The 18,597-nt window shown below is 43.5% G+C and overlaps 1 protein-coding gene across 1 annotated transcript in view; it reads right to left on the bottom strand.

The window, feature by feature from the left end:
• Window positions 1–269: 269 nt before the first annotated feature.
• The window catches only part of asb2a.1 (ankyrin repeat and SOCS box containing 2a, tandem duplicate 1), a 37,078-nt gene continuing 18,750 nt past the window's right edge, over window positions 270–18,597 (bottom strand). The window contains exons 6-10 of the mRNA XM_028821845.2: window positions 16,135–16,380; window positions 14,014–14,185; window positions 12,868–13,429; window positions 5,729–5,882; window positions 270–2,361 (exon numbers count right to left, since the gene is read on the bottom strand). Of these exons, the coding sequence (XP_028677678.1) occupies window positions 2,219–2,361; window positions 5,729–5,882; window positions 12,868–13,429; window positions 14,014–14,185; window positions 16,135–16,380 (1,277 nt within the window). The 3' untranslated portion in view covers window positions 270–2,218. The remainder of the gene's footprint in view (window positions 2,362–5,728; window positions 5,883–12,867; window positions 13,430–14,013; window positions 14,186–16,134; window positions 16,381–18,597) is intronic.

Raw genomic sequence — 18,597 nt, 5'->3', positions numbered from 1 at the left:
ACAGAGACAAAGTGACTGGACTGATACACTGACACTTATTGAATGCCTTTCTTTACTGTCATCAGTGGAACTAATACGACTCGAAGGCCATTGTTGATTTTGTCTTTTTTAAATAGTGTTTATTACGTAAATATTAAATACTGCCCCCATTGATTACATGTAAGCCATTACAACAACACTTTAATATCAGTGCTCAAATTATTTACTGTCCTGCAATGAATATAATTCAGACATGTTGATCTACGATACACAAAAGAGGCTCACCTAACAATATTTCCATCTTTTATTAAAAAATTATGAAACACAAAATGTGACAAATCAGCAGTTATAAAACTTTGCTCAGCTTAGGCCTTAAACAACGGTTCCAGAAAGCATGATGGCCGTCACTCCTAATGTTCTTCTTTTACCAATCAGGGGCCTTCTTGTTCCGTTTCCCCCCTGATCAAATCTCTTCATGCCGTCCATATTTTAGCTTCACTGCACTAATCCTGTCGTAGAGAATAAAGCGCCATGCTGAATTTGACTGTCCACACTACGAAAGCCGTTTCCCAGAGGACATTGGCCTCCAGTTTTGTTGTGACACACACACCGGTGCATTTGTTGGGGGGCACTTTGCATTTTCCTTGTTGTTTTTTTCAGAGGCGAGCTGCACAGACTCCATTCAAAGAGCCCCAGTGGGGGTCGTCAGCCCCTATTTGACCATTCAGGCCTGCAGGATCCGCTTAGCCCACCTTTACAGTCGTGTGCTGGTGAACCTCCATTTCTATGGTGTGTTGCAGTATGGGATTTCTTTAGCAGAAACCCACCAAGTGGCACAGAGTCCAGCCCAAGGTCTTCTACTGTGGCAGTGCCACCAGGTGGGTGGGCTTCAGCTGCTTAAAGTAGGTGTCCAAAGGAAACATCAGCGACTAAAGGAAAGCTGTGGAGTTATCTTCAAAGGCTCTGCCAGTCTGGCAAATACCTGCATACTAAAAGGGGGCACTTTTTGTGCCACTTCTCAAATGGCACTCAACCCCTGCTCATTCTTGTTTGTATTGTTTGTCTCTGAAAACACAGATGTGCTGGGGTCCCGGACAACATCCGTGGTTCCTCGCCCAGCTGGCCAGTGTGGTTACTGGTGCCTTTCCTGGCCAGGAGATCTTGATAGTGGAAGGACAGAGGGAGACCACTGCCTCTCGGGGCCATGCATTCCTCCTGGTACACCCAGGGGCCAACATGGGAGCTGTAATCCTGCTGAGGTACTTGGGTGGCCCCTGAAGGATTGTATTCCCAATAGGAAGGTCTCCCTGACCCAGAAGTGCTTCCTAACTGTAATGCAGTCACACCGGGGGTCTTCCTGGGTCCACCATTAAAGGAGTCGGGAGAGGAGCTGGACAATAGGGAAGAGACAAGGAAGGCACTGTATTGTTGGGCTGGGCTGTGCATTTATTAATTAATGCACTTGATTTGAACCCGGGACTGCGTGTTGCCAAGTTGTGCCTGGGGCTCCGTGATACCCCCTAGTGGCCACATGTCTCACAATTTATACTCCAATTTTGATTGTGGCATTGTCAATTACGTTACTGAAGTGGACGGTAGGATCGAGAATCGTGCAGACAGAAAGGCCCTTCTTGGTGAAGTTTGGGGTCTGAGCTCCCGTAAAGGGGTGAGGCTGACCTCCAGGCCATGCCATATATTGACGAAGAACTCTCACGCTCAAAATGGCGTGACTCCCAGTGACTCACAAATCCTAAATAATTTACCCAAATGCACAAGAACTGAGGTGCAGCAAACACTTCACACAGAAGACCCAAGACATACAGGGATGATGGGCTGATGTCCTGAAGCACAGATCTTCGATTGCAGACGACAAGCCCACCTCTCCAGAGTAGACGTCGTGTAAGCCCTCACAGGCTCACCAGCGAGAGTTGTACTATCAGACATGACCGGCATGTCACATGACACTGCTCAGGTCACTGCTGCGATATACGCCAGGACTCAGAGGGCCGGCGTGACCAGATTGTGGCACTTCACATGTCCCAGCCCATGTCGTCCCACGAGGGGATGCGCGATTTCTGTCTCAGGCTTAGAGAATCCGAAATGAAGAGGACATCTGACTTGATGACTCGTGCATAAATCTTCCACCTGAAGAAAGCCGACCATTTCCTGCCATCCTTTTATATCATATTTGGAAAGAGAAACCCCTCAAGTGGGCCACATCCTGGTCAAAGCGGCGACCTTAGCAGTCGTTACTGTAGTTATACTCCAAGTACCGGATCAGTCTTGAAGGAATCTGCAGGCGGTTGAGACGTTTCAAGCGCTCGTTTCCTAGCGTCTCGCGAATCTTTATTCGACAGAGGTGCAGAAGGCTTCTTGGAGGTTCTGAAACAACAAGGGGGTAGAAGAACAAACGACAGCTTTGGTGAATTTGCCAGTGAAGTTACAGACCGTGGACGCTCGCGTTTGCGTGATTTCTAAACATGAGAGCTCCTTCCTTTTTTGCCCTTGCTGTGCACACTCATCCATGTAGGACCACCGAATAAAATCTCCTCGTGACAATGAAAATAAATTATTTGTGGCAGCTTCAAAGAGAATTCTGAACGTGACAGATCTCATATCCTCGTCTTTTGTCAATCTGGACAAGAACGGGCTAACAAAGCTCGCCAGTCCTATCCACTTCGTTCCTCCAGAATATCATCAAGTCGAGTTTTGAAGGTCCCTGCAGTTCTACACTGCTTGCTCACGTATGCCACGTATCTTTTTGTGGTTCTCTTCCTAATGTTTGTGCGAAATTTACCCTTAACAAGCTTCCAGCTGTGCCCCCATGTTCTTGATGAACTCATTTTAAAGTCACCATCTCGACCCACTGGACTAATTCCCTTCATCATCTGAAAGCCTTCCATCATGCCTCCTCCGATTCTCTGGACTTTCTCTAGTGCTGCTATGTCTATGGAGACCAAAACCGCACAGAGGACTCCAGATGAGGCCCCACCAGTGTGCTGTAAAGCAGCGCAGGAAAACCTCAGCCGTCCTCCCCTCACTATGACATGTCTGACTTTCTAGGCTGGTGTGGATCTCACAGTGTAGAGCTGAGGAAACGGCCGCACTGGGATTTGTAAAAAGATGTCCACGAGGTGAGACACAAAAATAACCGGACTGGGCTTGGGGCTTTCCTGGTAAACCATCTGGAGGTCGGCCAGCCATGAATCATCAAACCCTATCCGCTCCTACACACCCTCCCAAACCGCTGACCGGCCAGGTGTACCCTGTGAAGACCCCAGTCAGTATTTGCACAACAATCGCTACATGAGTTGCTGCGATAATGTCGGGTGAAAAAAATCGAACAGCGAATCAACATCAAATTTCTCCGCGAAATTGAACTAAACGGCCACAGAAACTTATGAGATGATAACGACAGTGTACGGTGATGACAGTTTGTCTCACATACAAGTTTTTGAGTGGCACAAACATTTCAAGGAAGGACAAGGAAATGTGAAAGACGTTCAACGGCCAGGTCGCCCGCTCTCGTCTCGGACGGATGAAAACATCAAAACGGTGAATCAGATTGTTCGAAATGATCGGACGGCTTTTTTTCTGTACAGCTGTTTTTGGCTGACAAAAATATTCCTGTCCTCGATCATCCTCCCTATTCGCCCGATTTCCAGGACTGTTTCAATCAATGGAAGAAACTTACGGAGTGGTGTAGAGATCGTGAGGGGGAGTACAGAGAAGGTGACAATATTTAGAATGCTGTAACTCAACCATAAATATTTACTTTTTTCCAATTCGGTTATTTTTGTGTCTCACCTCGTATGTCATTATACAAATTGTGATGTTTTTTTAGTATAATATTTTGAGGTGTGCATTAATCACAAGCGTTTAGGACCACCTCACACTCACACACACACACTGTGTGCCCAAAAGCGTGTGGACATCCCTCCATAGTTGTTGGCAGGTGCCATCAGATTGGCACCCAGCCCTGCAGCCTCCATTGACAGGTCCTACCCAGGAGTGTGTGCCACCTTGGCCACATTGTCTACTCTGTCCTGGTTAAATGTAAGAGGAAGTGTTGAGGGGCGACAGCAGAAGTGTAGACCACTCAAACGTACAGACTCAGGACTGCAGAGTGCTAGAAAGGGCATCACATCTGCCCTTTATAGGAAGCAACATCTGCTCACGAAATGGGCTTCCTGCACACGTCTCAGATCACTATGAGCAATGCCAAGTGTCAACTGCAGTGGAAACGTGAAGTGATGAATCGCACTTCACTATCTGCCAGTCTGATAGAGCGAGTCAAGTTTGATGGATGCCTGGGGAACGCTACCTTTTGGACTGCATTGAGCCCACTGTAGAGTTTGGTGGAGGAAGGTAATGGCAGGGCTTGGGTTAGGCCCCTTGGTGCAGCAGATAAAGACACAAAGGCAATTGTGCTCTTCCAGTTTGTGAAGACCCTTTGCTGTTCCAACATAACTGGGGCCCCCCAGTGCACCATGCCAGGTCCGTAAAGACATGGAGGAACTCAAGTTGCCTGCACAACTCAACCCTACTGAACAGCTTTGAGATGAGAGCGTCCATCATCTCAACCTGACCTCACAGATTGGCGCATATTCGCACAGAAATTAGGGTTAGGGTTCAAATCTTGTGTTATTGGGAGCTCCGACTCCATATTAATGCCCATGGTTTTGGAAAGGGATGTCCATCAAACTCATGTAGGTCTGATGGTCAGGTGTCCATGCAGTTCAATGCTGTGAAAAGGAAACTTGGGAAGTATTTGCTAGTGAAGTCCTCATCAGTCCAGTGTTCCGTCTGTTTTCATGAACATTACAGGGTCACAAAGAACTGAAATAGTTAAGGCTGTGAGTTCAGATCCCACTGCTGACACCATGTGTCCATGTCGAAGTCACCTCACCTGCCTGTGCTGTAGTCGGAGCAGCAAAAGAAATGGAACACCTTACGTCTCAAATGGCGTCAGCCACACAGTAAGTAACAGTAATGACAGGACTGAGAAGTAAGCCAGACACAGATTGAGCCTTGCTGGACCCCAGCTTGGCCATTTTCTTCTACATAACAAATGTTCATTCAAATTGAGGAGGGAGCTAGGCCTGGAAAAATTGCCTTGAGGACAAAAATAACTTTAGATTCACTCAGAAACAAATAAAACTGTTCTGAATATGTGAATCAGTCATACTGCAGCTATTACCCCCCTAATCCACACACACATACACACACACACACACATACGGTTCAACTGGATCAGGTGAGAAGAGCCCCCTCCGCACACAAAGCGCTCTTTACACGTCCATGCACATGTCAATAAGCTCTTGAGCTATCGGGCGTCTTTAGCCACAGCACCACTGGAGGCTCCTGTCACGTCTTCAGGTAAAGTCCACCCATTCTGAAGTGGCAGGTAGAACACAACACCTCGGAAATACACAGGGGCATCCAGCGAGGAGACGTGACTGGAGATCCATCAGCTTCCTCGGCTCTGGTCTCCCTGAGGTTTAATTCTAACTGTTATGGCAACTCTGAATGAAATTATGCAGCTTTGACCAAACCATCCATGGTAATGAATGTTCCAGATTGATCTCTGGTATAACTGGACTTAATGGAAACCCCCATTAGATGAGACAAACCCCTGGATTCCTGTGTCCATTCTACCCAGATGCCTGCCTCAGTTACTCCAAATAAACCACAAATGGCACTCAGATGCAATGCCCCCTCAGGCTGACGCTCCTGGGGCCGCACTTACTTGACTTCTCCTTGATCACGGCCCAGTCCTCGTAGCTATCCAAGTGCTCTGTAAGTCTGGAGCAGAGCTGAACGTTTCCCACGTAGTCGAGGAGCAGATCGATGATCGGCCCAGCCCAGCGAGTTATCTTAGGTGTGGAAACCATTTCACAGAACTGAAAAAGAAACAGCATTGTAAATACCCAGTGACATCACTTCTGATGTTCTCCCCAGGAGTGAGAAACACACGGATTAGAGCTGGAATGAAAATGGAATGAGCGTGTCCACCGGAATACTTGTTAACAGCAACCAACTCGGGCACACTGCTGGTAACATTCCTGATGGATCTGACATCGCCTTCGTTTCCCTTTCTGTCTGATGGGACTCCATGGAGTGCCTGCCTGTATTGTACCCTCCTTGGTGGCTCTTTCTATCTGGTCTACCTCACTCACTTTATTACTGAGACTACACAGGTTTATAAAACAATGACAGGAAAGTGATGCATGGTTGGCATAAAAATCAAACTAATGACGATTCTTGTCTCTTAGTAGTCTCCCATTTGGTAGTTTGTAGTCACCCACCTCACATGCACTTGGGCCTCGGCATCTGGCCAGCCTGATTCTCCAAGATATAATTTGGGTAATTATTGTACTTGCTGTGCTACACATCTAAGATGGCTTTAAATTGAAGACTTTGGCGTTAACATCACTGCATTTGTCATTCCAACAGATGGTGCATCACAAACATTTGTATTCAGAGAATAAAGGTATTTCTGTATACAGTTTTTCTTTTAAATATTAATGTGTTTCAAAATGAGTTTTATGACTTACCAGTACTTTAATGGCTTTGTGTGTTTGAGTGTGTTTGAGTGAGAGCATGTCAGTGGTGGACCAGCCATAGTTGTTATCTGCCTTGCACACCACAGTTGTGACACACCGCAGCCAAGAATAAAGAGAAAATGCCCATGAAATAGACAAATGCTTGTTAACATGATCACAGTCACAAAATTAGTGGTAATAAAATGCTTTACTACAAATGTCTGTGATGCACCATCTGTTTGTAATGACAAATGCAATGAATATGTCTCCTTTATATGTCATTTGGGAGTCATAAACCCAGTGCTAATGTTTATGATGTGTCATCTGTTGCAATGACAAATGCAATGCATGTGTCTCTGTTATGTGCCTTTTGGTATAGAAATCATAAAAATGATGTTAATGTCTGTGATGTGCCATCTGTTGGAATGAGAAATGAAAAACTTGTGCTCTTGTTATATGCCATTTGGTATGGGATTTGTAATAACAGCATTAACGTTTGTGATGTGCCATCTGTTGAAATGACAAATGCAATGTATATGTCTCTGTTATATACCATTTGGTATGGGATTCATACCAGTATTGATGTCTGTGATGTGCCATCTGTAAGAATGACAAATGAAGTGCATTTTAGTACTGCAAATGGTTATAATGGAATGTAGTTTGAATTGTATTTAGTAATAAAATGCACTGCATTTGTCATTCCAGCAGATGGTGCATCACAAACATTTGCAGTAGCTCAGGGTCATATAGCTGAGATAATAGTGAAGAGTGCAGTGAATGGATGGAGTGAGGGGCTTCATTTGATCTGTTTTGAAGAAACCACTCCACAGTGTCTGAACCACAGTTTATAAAACTGGCATTGTTTTGTAATCAGAGATGTTTGTTTGTTTAGTGCTTCCAATTTTGACAGCTTGTGCGTCTGGACGTTCATTCAGTTGTTTGACTCCATGGTACCTTTAACTCATTTTAATAGATGAGATACAGTATATGGGCAGCAGAATGGCTTTGTGAAGCCAGCAAGCACTTCTTAATGAGTGGAGTAGAAACCCTGGGAGCTTTTCAGAGGTATCTGGTTTAGATATGTTAAGCCTGTGTCGTGTTATGTGCCTCTTCCATTGATTTTCAGATGTCTTCATTTACATCAATGTTTCTCAACCTTTTTGATTTCGTGACTCACTTTATCCCATGTAAGACATGACCCACTGGGTAGGGCAAGTCCTCCATGGTTAATCATGGTTAATTGTTTGAGCAGCTACCTTTTGAAACCCACTACCATCATTTACAATAATATAAACAGCAACTCATGACCCAAAAGTGGGCTGTAAGTGGGTGGTTAAGTAAGACTGATTTAAATCATCTTAGCAAGTTGGTGACAGTTGCATAATGGGACATCCCCAATTAGTCCAGAGGTTACTCTGAAAAAACAAATCGGGTTTGATTACCTTGTTAGTCGTAGGGTGGGCTCTGTGTGCCTGAGAGCTAACAAGCAGTGACTACTCATCAAGTGTACCAATGCATAGCGATGAGGCATAAAGAACGCGGGTGTCTTGGACCTCACAAACAGAAGAGAAGCTCGTCTGTCTGATGTCTCATGTTTTACGCACTAAAACAAAATGGGAAAACAAAAGGGCAGAGACGGTGGACAAACGAGCTGCAACTATTAATCCCTATTACGACGCCATGCCCGTCATGAAGCAGGCTATTAGTGGTCCGAAAAAAGGAGCAAGTACAACTGTGATGGGCGGTCAGCACACGATCGCTAAATGTGACATTGGGAACGATTTCCAGTTGCTTAAATTGACATGGTCTGGAGAAGACATTGGCAAGGGCAGTCAGCAAGTCTGACATACCATCCATCCATCCATCCATCCATTTTCCAACCCGCTGAATCCGAACACAGGGTCACGGGAGTCAGCTGGAGCCAATCCCAGCCAACACAGGGCACAAGGCAGGAACCAATCCCAGGCAGGGTGCCAACCCACCGCAAGTCTGACATAACTCACGACTTAAAATGGCGTAACTTGACATTGGCATCAGCTGTTAGCCAAACAAATGAGCTTGATGGACAGAATTGTGTTCTCTCGTTTCTTACGTTCTTCATATATCACTTGCTTAAAATGAGAATGACCCACTTGGTAAGACAGGTAATTACATGCAGCATGGCAAACGGTTTGATGCTTAAGGGGTAATGCTGTCTATGGTGTAGTGGCAAGGTGCAGCGGGGGTCCTGCCTATCAGTTTACAGCTGTGCCCCACAGTCACACTCCTTTTAGGTCTGGTTGACCTTTGGACCAAACGGTTTGGCCCGTTTGACACAAACAAGTAAACGAATGCCCAGATACTTAAAAAAATGATTGCAGTAGGGAAGTATGAACGATGTATTATTTCATGATTTTATTTATTATTTTACTAGCAAAATACCCGCGCTTCGCAGCAGAGAAGTAGTGTGTTAAAGAGGTTAAGAAAAAAAAAGGAAACATTTTAAAAATAACGTAACATGATTGTCAATGTAATTGTGTTGTCATTGTTATGAGTGTTGCTGTGTTTTATATATATAATATACACACACACATAAACATATATACATATCTACATATACACATATCTACATATATATATACACATATATACACACACACACGCTTTATGGGTGATGATTGTTTTACTCTTTTTATCTTTATTTTATTTTATTGTAGAATCAACTCCTATCTGCGCACAGCAGGGCAGCCGTGGGCGGATGTGTATGGTGTATTCACTCCATGTTATCGTGCATTGCGCTGTCACTGGTATTTTGATAAAAGAATTTGAACAACATATAAGAAGCGTATAAATTATTAAACAGTAAAACATTAACATTTAAGAAGTAAAGTTACATGAAGTACTACTGCAGTGCCTTCGGGTATACCTCATTTTTTGTTTGCCCATTACATGCTTAAATGTATACATTTTTTGGTGCACCTACCCGAGAACACGCGACATATAACCGAGCGTGGGAGAAGCATGGATTTTAAACACGCATTGAGTTCATCTGCTGGTCTCCCTCGTGGAATAACTGGTAATGTTTGACTAAAATCTACAGCGAGTAAAACGACATTACCTCCTATTTTTTTTTTTACGATCTCTGAGATCTTGCTTTTTTCGGTTCAAGGCTTCATAAGCTCTTTTATGTTGTATGGTGTACTTATCCCAAACCATCATCTTTGAATGTTGCAAGACTTTCGCCTTGTATGTAGATCGGGGTAATTACATTCATTGCATTCCTAGTCTGAATCACAATCTGATTGTATGGGTGGTTACCTGGCACTGTAGGGTTGCCACCCGTCCTTTAAAATACGGAATCGTGCCGCGTTTGAGAATGAAATTGCGCGTCCCGTTTTGAATCAATACTGGACGGGATTTATCCCGTATTTTTTTTATCATTTTTTTTTTAAAGCAGCGTCTCATGCAAATCATCCCACACGCATTTTATGAAGATGCCTCCTTTCCTACTTTTGATTGGGTAATACTTGATGTCATCGTTAGTTTGATTGGTGTTTTTAACTGTCCAGTGAGGAGGGCGTGTCTTTTAAGTACAGTCTGCAAAGTGTTGGCACTGAGATGTGGCGTCAGCGCCATAGTTGAAGCCCCTAACGTTGCGGTCAGCAAGTCGGCTAACATCCGCCATGTGCCGTCTTTCAGTTGCGAGAAGCAGATCATAGAATGGTTGAAACTGTTGCCCCTAACGTTGCGCCACGGCGTGTGGTTCGTTTATACCTCGTGTCTTCTCATTAAACTTTTATCTCGCGAATATGTTATTGCAATCCGCAGCGGGAGCGTTTCTATAAACTTAATTGAAACTTACGTTTTACACCGTGCTTTGTTTCCCTTATGAACATGCTTGTATGCTTAACTCGCTCCGTTCTCAATTGTTTAATTAATTTTTTGCTCTTCGCTGTTTGCGGCTGTTCCTCCATTTCCCCCTACTTCGTTCTTTCATCTCGCGAATATGTTATTGCAATCCTTAACTGGAGCGTTTCAATAAACTGATTGAAAATAGTTTTGCATTTACCTTTTTAGTAAAAGGCGAGCTTTTAAGCCTGAGAAATCACCCCGTAAATGCACACGTTTAATTGGACATGTGTTAATATGTATGGTTACACAGTATTAAAAGACAGTGAACAACGTCAGTTACCTTTCTTCCCGCGTTTGATAAAAGGTGAGCTTTTAAGCCTGAGAAATCACCCCGTAAATGCACACGTTTAATTGCACATGTGTTAATATGTATGCTTACACAGTATTAAAAGACAGTCAAAAATTAACGTCATTTACCTTCGTTCCCGCGTGTGACTCGTGCTGTAAATGTCTTCCTTGTTTTTAGTTCACGTGATTACGTAGGAGGCGTGATGACGCGATACGTGACTCCGCCTCCTCCATTACATTGTATGGACAAAAAATATGTTCCAGTTATGACCATTATGCTTTGAATTTCGAAATGAAACCTGCCTAACTTTTGTAAGTAAGCTGTAAGGAATGAGCCTGCCAAATTTCAGCCTTCCACCTACACGGGAAGTTGGAGAATTAGTGATGAGTGAGTCAGTGAGTCAGTCAGTCAGTCAGTGAGGGCTTTGCCTTTTATTATTATAGATTTCATGAACGATGTATTATTTCATGATTTTATTTATTATTTTATTTCATGAACGATGTATTATTTCATGATTTTATTTATTATTTTATTTCATGAACGATGTATTATTTCATGATTTGTTTCTTATTTGTGCAGCAGAACAACATTTGACTGAATTTAAACCCTTACAAAATCACGTCAGTTCGGTTGAAACACACAGTACATCAAAGAGGACATCGAGAGTTGTATTAAATATGAACGCAAGCTTTCAAGCACAGATTTACCGTATTCCGAGCTTGTACTTACACAGATTTAACAGACAGAGCAATACTGGGCCTGCCGTTTCCAATTCACTTTTTCCACGCAGGTTGATGGCGGGCGCTTTTGTGCTAACGTGAGCCTTTTACATTCCATGAGATTTCTGGTCCTAGTTTGTAATGTATATTGTTACTTTTCAGTTTAGAATTTGGATACATTTGGTGTAGAAATATCAAATGAGTCTTAATGTGGGAGGAGAAATCAGGTGCTTCCTCAGCCAGGTATGCTCATGCCCATAGATCAGGGGGTCCTTAGTTATGTTCCTGGAGGTCCGCAGTGGCTGCAGGTTTTCGTAATTGGAAGGCAGGCCTAACAGGTAATGAAACTTGGGATTTAATTTATAAGTGCTTTCATTCTTCCAAGACAAAAATGGAATATTCTTTGTTTTGTGAGGTCTTATCCATAGTTTTGTTGGCCCTTCCCTCCTATCTCATTGATTTCGAAACACAGACACTTCAGGAGGCCCCTGCATAAGTACGCTATTACAACCTGAATGCAGCTGTTTAAACTAAAACAGGCAGTTAAGGGGTCTTACTCGTAACAAACGAGTTAACTATGACAAAGCCCCCAAAAGGTATAATGTTTTAGTAGAAAATAGATTGGTTCTAAATATGTAAGAAAGTGGTTAAAGTGAAAACCTGCTGTCACTGTGGACCTCCAGGACCATAACTGAGTACCCCGACCGTGGACGCCAGTTCTTCACAAAGCGGTCTGTGTAGTGTGGTATAGGGCCGACAGTTTATCCCAGCCAATACTCCCATGCCGCCATGGAGGTCCCTGCATCATGGAGGTGCCCCGAATTCCAGCAGAGCATCATGGACCTTGGAATTTTAATTTACAGCCCTGCTGGATACCATGGGGGCCACCAGGGGACGCTGCAGGGAGGCTCAGGGACTTCTGTTTTCAGTATAATCCGGAAGTACTTACAAGTCACGGGGACAGAGGAAATGACGTACTTCCGGGTTGAAGAGAAAGAAGATTTCATCTGACCCGGAAATGAAGGACTGAAGCATTTCCGGGTCAAGAGGTATAAAAGGACTGTGGGAAACCCCAGCAAGTTGAGCCGAGTTGGGAGGAAGGGTGACTGAGCTGCTGGGAGTGGAGGATAGTGTATTGTGATTATTATTGATTGTTTATTGAGTATTGTGGAGTGGAGGGTGCTTTGTGCACTTATTATAATAATAAATTTAATATTTTGGGCTTTTATCTGGTGTCTGATGAGTGATCTGAGGGTTCAATGGGACGACAGCGCCCCTTATCTGTCCCAGTAGATACCTCCTGGTAAGTGGTCACCGCAAACTACGATTTGTCAGATATACCAAAAGTGTGACTAAGACAGCGTTACGTAAAAAAGGCGCCATTTGAAGCTAAACTTTCGCTAACAATTCACGTTCACAATGAAGAGGTTTCTCTTTCTGTTACCTGCACAAACTTGGGTTTTGTATTCCTTTGGGGAAAGTCTTCTCTCGGAGAAATGTCCTGCAATGGAGGATGCTCTCCACTTCCGTATTCACATGTAAAACAAGAGAGGGCATCACAGCCCTGGTCCAAGAGGAACTTGAGTAAGCTCAGGTACTGCATGGAAAACATTATGGTGGCTGGAAATGTCGATGGGACCGCTGCAATATAGGCGTTGATGTTAGCCCCATGCGCCAAGAGGAGTTTCATGGATTTTATACAACCTTGGCGAATGGCGACCAGCAAAGGGTTGATAAGGTCCACGTTGGGATGGGCACCAGCTTTCAGAAGCAGCTCAGTGGCATAGATGTTGTTGTTGCTGACAGCAAAATATAACGGAGTGCTGCGTCGGTCCTCGTACATCCGAGATCGCTCGTATGAAAGGGTCGAGTTGACGTCATAGCCGGCCTCTATGAGCTCCTCCAGGGTCTCATCCCGATTTCGCTCAGCAGCTAGATGTAACGGGCTGATTCCGCTCCGTCTGATCCGCGCCCGGCTGGTAACTGGAATCAGCAAGCACACAGTCCTGTAATGGAAACAGCTCAGAGTCAGTCGGGCTGCCCACTGGTGTGCACACTCGCTTTCTAGCTGCACCTTTCACCTTCATCTCCGCGTTCACTCTCGACTCACATCTATAGCTTATGGTTTTGGAATCAAACAATACAAGCACTCAATTAACAATTCTCAAGAGAGTCCATCCATATTTAATACTGCATCTGGTCAACATCCAGACCGTGCTCGTCGTTTGCAAAATGCACACACACTGGAGCGAGCTGGAGTTGTGAACTTAGTCTAACTGCGTTTCTTTGGACGCTGGGAGGAATGGAGGAGCTCCCTGAGCTGGAAGTCAAGTCAGGGTCCAAAGACTATTTACACGCTGCGCTGTCCTTCCATCCTCATGTCAAAGATGATAAATAACAAATATTAAGGAGTGGGTTCACCTCGGCCTTTCTATCACTTATCGAGATCTTCAATACTAATAAAGGGAATCTGTCAATTGTAACGTTTCTGATCTCATATTCTGGGACTTGATCATCTGTTCAGTGGGAGTTTCTACTGCAGGAGGAAAAGTGGGGAATGAACCCCAAGGATAAAAAATGGCGTACTTACTCCTTATGCCCACACTGTGCCGCTATGTGGATTGGGAGCAGTCCATTCTTGCCAGGTATGTTAGCATCTGCATTCTCAGAAAGAAGATATTCCACAATATGTGCATGGCCATTTTTGCACGCTTCATACAACGCTGTAGCTTTGTCGCTTGCCTGGCTATTGACGTCAGCGCCTGGAGGAAGACATGTTATCATTTCAGACATGAAGGCACACATATGACGACTGCTCAATCCTCAGTCATCCGACTTGCAGATTCATCTAGTTAGGACCGGAAAGGAGCAAGTTCATTGGCTACCTCCGACCTCCTGTGTGACATCACACATCACGTCACCTGCAAAGGCGATATGGAGGTAGAAGTGCTCGTTTGTCTGTGCTCTTATATAATACAGTGATGTCAATGAGTGTGCCATAGCATTCTATTAAACTGATTATATAACTAGTACTAAAATTTAGACTTCAGTATTGATACCGGCTTTTGGGCCTCAGTCCCGGTACCGAAACAAATAACAGAAAACTCCGACCTCCCTGGTGTGCCACACTGCACATCGCTTCCCTTTTGATAGTTCTGGTCACTTCAACAATTGGTATCAGGGGTATTGTGTGATTGAAGAATTAAGGTTATAGGTGAGAGTTTTAAGACCAGCGGTGATTTATGGAGCTGAGACACGGGCAGTAAAGGGAGCACAGAAGAAGAAGACGTTAGATGTGTCAGAAATGTTGAGATGGATGTGTGGAGTTACAAAAAAGGCCAGAATAAGAAATGAGACAATCAGAGGTACAACACAAGTGGGAGAGATGTGCTGAGGTGGTATTGACATGTGAGGAGAAAAGACAATGAATATGTGGGTAAGAGAGTGAAGGGAGTGGAAGTACAGGAGAAGAGAAAGTGAGGTGGAGGGATAAAGTAGAAGAAGAAGATCTGAAGGAAAAGGTCTCACTAGGGAGGAAATGTTGGACCAAACTGTATGGTGAAGGTTTAGCAGGCACATTGACCCCACATGGAAGTCGGAGAAGATGAAGACAAAGAAGAAGTTGCTCTTTGTGATAATTAGCATTCAGATAAGTAGGATGTGTCTTCTGGTTACAATCTCTTTTCTGCATTTGACTTTCATGTTTGTCTTGCCCCTTTGGCTACTGGTTTCTCGCTTTTGTTTGACTTCCATGGTATTCCGACCCTTGCTTTTGTTTCCGTAATCATCTCCTGGTTTTATTGTACTCGGTCATCTTTACATTGTCCTTCTAAATGGCAACCAAAAACTGCTAAGTCAAAGAAATGTGCTGAACATTCATGGCCTGCAATGACTAAAAAATTTCCTAACTAAAAATATCATATGTGATGCACTGGCAAAGGTATAAACCAAATATTAGGTGCAGCCATCTTAAATAAGAAAACAAAATGACATCCTCAAGCTACGGCAACTGTAAACCACATGGTGGCACCCGTCAAAAACCCAAAAGATATTACAGAAAATAATTTCAAAACAACTGAACATAACATGGAGGACCAGGACAGGAGATCTGAAATCGCAATACCTGCAGTCATCTTAAGTCAGGCAATGCATTGTGGGTGGATAAACATGGCAAGCGTCAGTCCAGAAAACATGGAGCTGTACGAGGAGTTTCCAAAGGTGTCTGTTATGCAGCTGGTGTTTGTCATTCGTTTCCACAATTAAACAAGAAAACACTAAGATGTGGCCCCCCAAAGGCTGCTCTCATACCAGGTGACCCCAAACAGAGATGCTGATGTTAATGAAGCTGATAAGCTTTTACGCTCCATGAAGTTGAACAACTGTGGCTTAAACCCTATCTATGTTGTGTAGCACATTTGAAGTTGGACCAAACCACCCAGCTCTGACTTTGACACACTTACTGAGAGATGATCCTCACTTTTAACCAAACGTGAAGAGCACCTCAAACCTAAAAGGCCGAAATGACAAAGCTGATGTGGGCTACAAGTGATGGGAGGTCCTTTGGCCCTGATCAGGACACTCAGCTCCCTGATGGTCCCCTAAGTGTGGTCAGACCATCACCCGCACCCAGCAGCATCGCTCAGTCAGGTTCTCCAGACCATGAAGACCATGCGTCATCAAACCATACAAATTTTGATTAGGAGAAACTTACCGTGGCCTATCAAGAACTTCAGTGCGTCCAGCTGTCCACTCTGGGCTGCAACGAACAAGGGGCTTATTCCGTAGATATTTGATACTGAAATCTTGGCCCCAGCTTGCACAAGAATCTCGATTATTTCAAGATCGTTTCTGGAGACTGCCTCATGAAGAGCTGTCCAGCCCTGATTACAGCGGTGATTCACGTCTCCATTGTACTTCACCAGCATTTTCAGGATTTCAGCATTCTGGCGTTCACAAGCTACAGTAAGGACAGAAATACAGAGCAGCAGTCAGAAATAAGCTCCACTCAAACAAAAGTCCTTGTCACATTCCACGACTTCTCCAGTGACTTTCAGTCACAGACGTAATCATGGCGAGTTGGGGGCCATGCTGTTGTGTCATCCCTCAAACAGGTTGGATTTTGTCTTTTAGTCGTAGAGGTGCGTGAGAGAGCTGTAAACCAATGAGCGCCCACCTGGAAGTACGATACGTACAACGCAGAGATGTGGAATAAGGAACGCAGGTGTCTTGGGCCTCACAACCAGATGAGAAGTTCTTCTGTCTGATGTCTCATGTTTCACATACCGCGACTGAATGGAAGAAAGAAACACAAAAGGTCGAGATGACCTCTGAACCCGCTGTACCGGTAAGCCCTTCGTCGCCACCATCGCTGTCAGAAGAAAGTCGCCAGGCAGTCAGGCAATCTGCCATCCGCAGCGATTTCTACTTGATACTTTCTCATATACGTAGTACTGAGAAAGTATAGGAATCGCGAAAAAATTTGACCTTGAGATTTTGATGAATCTCCACGTTTCATGCGCTCCTGGACACGTTTTGACCGTTTTTGCAATTATGTTGGTGTGTGTGAGTGTGTGTGTGTGTGTGTGTACGGAAACAGGAGAACTTGAGAACGCTTTGAGCTAGATATATGACATTTGGCATATGGGCATTATATCAAAATGTTAGTTTTTTAGGCAAAATACGTCAACCAGAAGTGGTACTTTACCTGAACACGTTTCAAAATATTTCAAATAAACTGGTACATAGTTTAAATAAACAATTAATTGAAACTTTGTACAGTAGTTTTTCATGTAAAATTTCATTATAAGATTGAAATTTTATATCATCGTTAGTTAGGGTAAGAAACACACAGGTATAGACTTTCACCTTAATCCAATGACCGGAAATGATATGTTAACAGGTATCAGCACTATTACATATGCCTCACTGCCATTAAATTACTTTACATTGCTACCATTTAAATTATCCATCCATCCATTAGCCAACCCGCTATATCCTAACTACAGGGTCACGAGGGTCTGCTGGAGTCAATCCCAGCCAACACGGGGCGCAAGGCAGAAGACAAACCCCGGGCAGGGCGCCAGCCCGCTACAGCATTTAAATTATTTTACAGATAAATAGTTTATGTTTTGTGTGATCATTACTTATTGTTAGATATTAAATTTGACCTTGATCAGGTGACTGGAAATGGTATGTTAACTACCACAAAAAACAATCAGATTGGAAATTTCCGTTTGATCGGATTGCCAGAAGTAGTTCTTTGCCAAATAAACTTGCATTATAAACAAAGATAAGTGATTGAAATTTTGCAAGAAACACACAGATATGAAGTTTCATTATTATCGGACAACCGGAAGTGGTATCCACCTGAACAGGTATAAGGAAAGTCGAGTGGAGAACAATCCAGACGTTTTATGCTTTACAAAAGACTGGCAAATTAGCACTCAATCAATCAATCAATCAATCAATGCGCTTAACCAAATAACTAACTAGATGTTGGTCTACGGAAGTCTGCGTCCGGCGTTTGGTATGGGTGATTGTGACGCATCTGCTATTATAAAAGTTCATTGCACTCGTAGGATTGACTTTTTTATGGGCATCAAATGTGTGTCTACCTTTTTTAACCCAGAACTAGGGATTTTCTAGAATTGTCCGCACCACTGTGACTGACTGACGACATTTCAATCTGCTTTCTTGACAGTTGATTGTGTGATGTTGTTGAAGTGGCTTTATCTGTTAAACAAATGATCACATTTCAACATGTAACTACGTCTTCCTTGAAATCATGTCCCACAATTGTTTTGAGCCGTGTTTTTTTTTTTTAATTTACTTTTTGCTTTTTTTGGTTTTGTGCTTAAAATACAATCGTGATTTAATAGTGTTGGCGAAATGCTCTTCATTGTGCTGGTTCTGAATTTCCACAAAAGGTTATTAATGCAACTTTGCGTAAGGATTTGTGTTCAATGCTTATCATGTGAACACTAGCAGTTGGTAGGTTTTTGTTTTTCATTGTTGCACGTTATTTTGTCAAACAAAAGAAATTTGCTTTATCAGTAATTACGGTGGTTGTTTGAACTAATTTAATAAATTGTATTATGATCAATAAAGTCATTGTTTTATCTTTTTTCTGGTAAGAGATCACTTTTAATTAAAGTATAGATACAGGTGCTGGTCA

Source organism: Erpetoichthys calabaricus, chromosome 16, assembly GCF_900747795.2.
Source record: "Erpetoichthys calabaricus chromosome 16, fErpCal1.3, whole genome shotgun sequence".
In the NCBI taxonomy this organism is placed as follows: domain Eukaryota; kingdom Metazoa; phylum Chordata; class Cladistia; order Polypteriformes; family Polypteridae; genus Erpetoichthys; species Erpetoichthys calabaricus.
The sequence above is the reverse complement of the archived record's forward strand: the minus strand, read 5'-3'. Positions and strand labels throughout refer to the sequence as shown.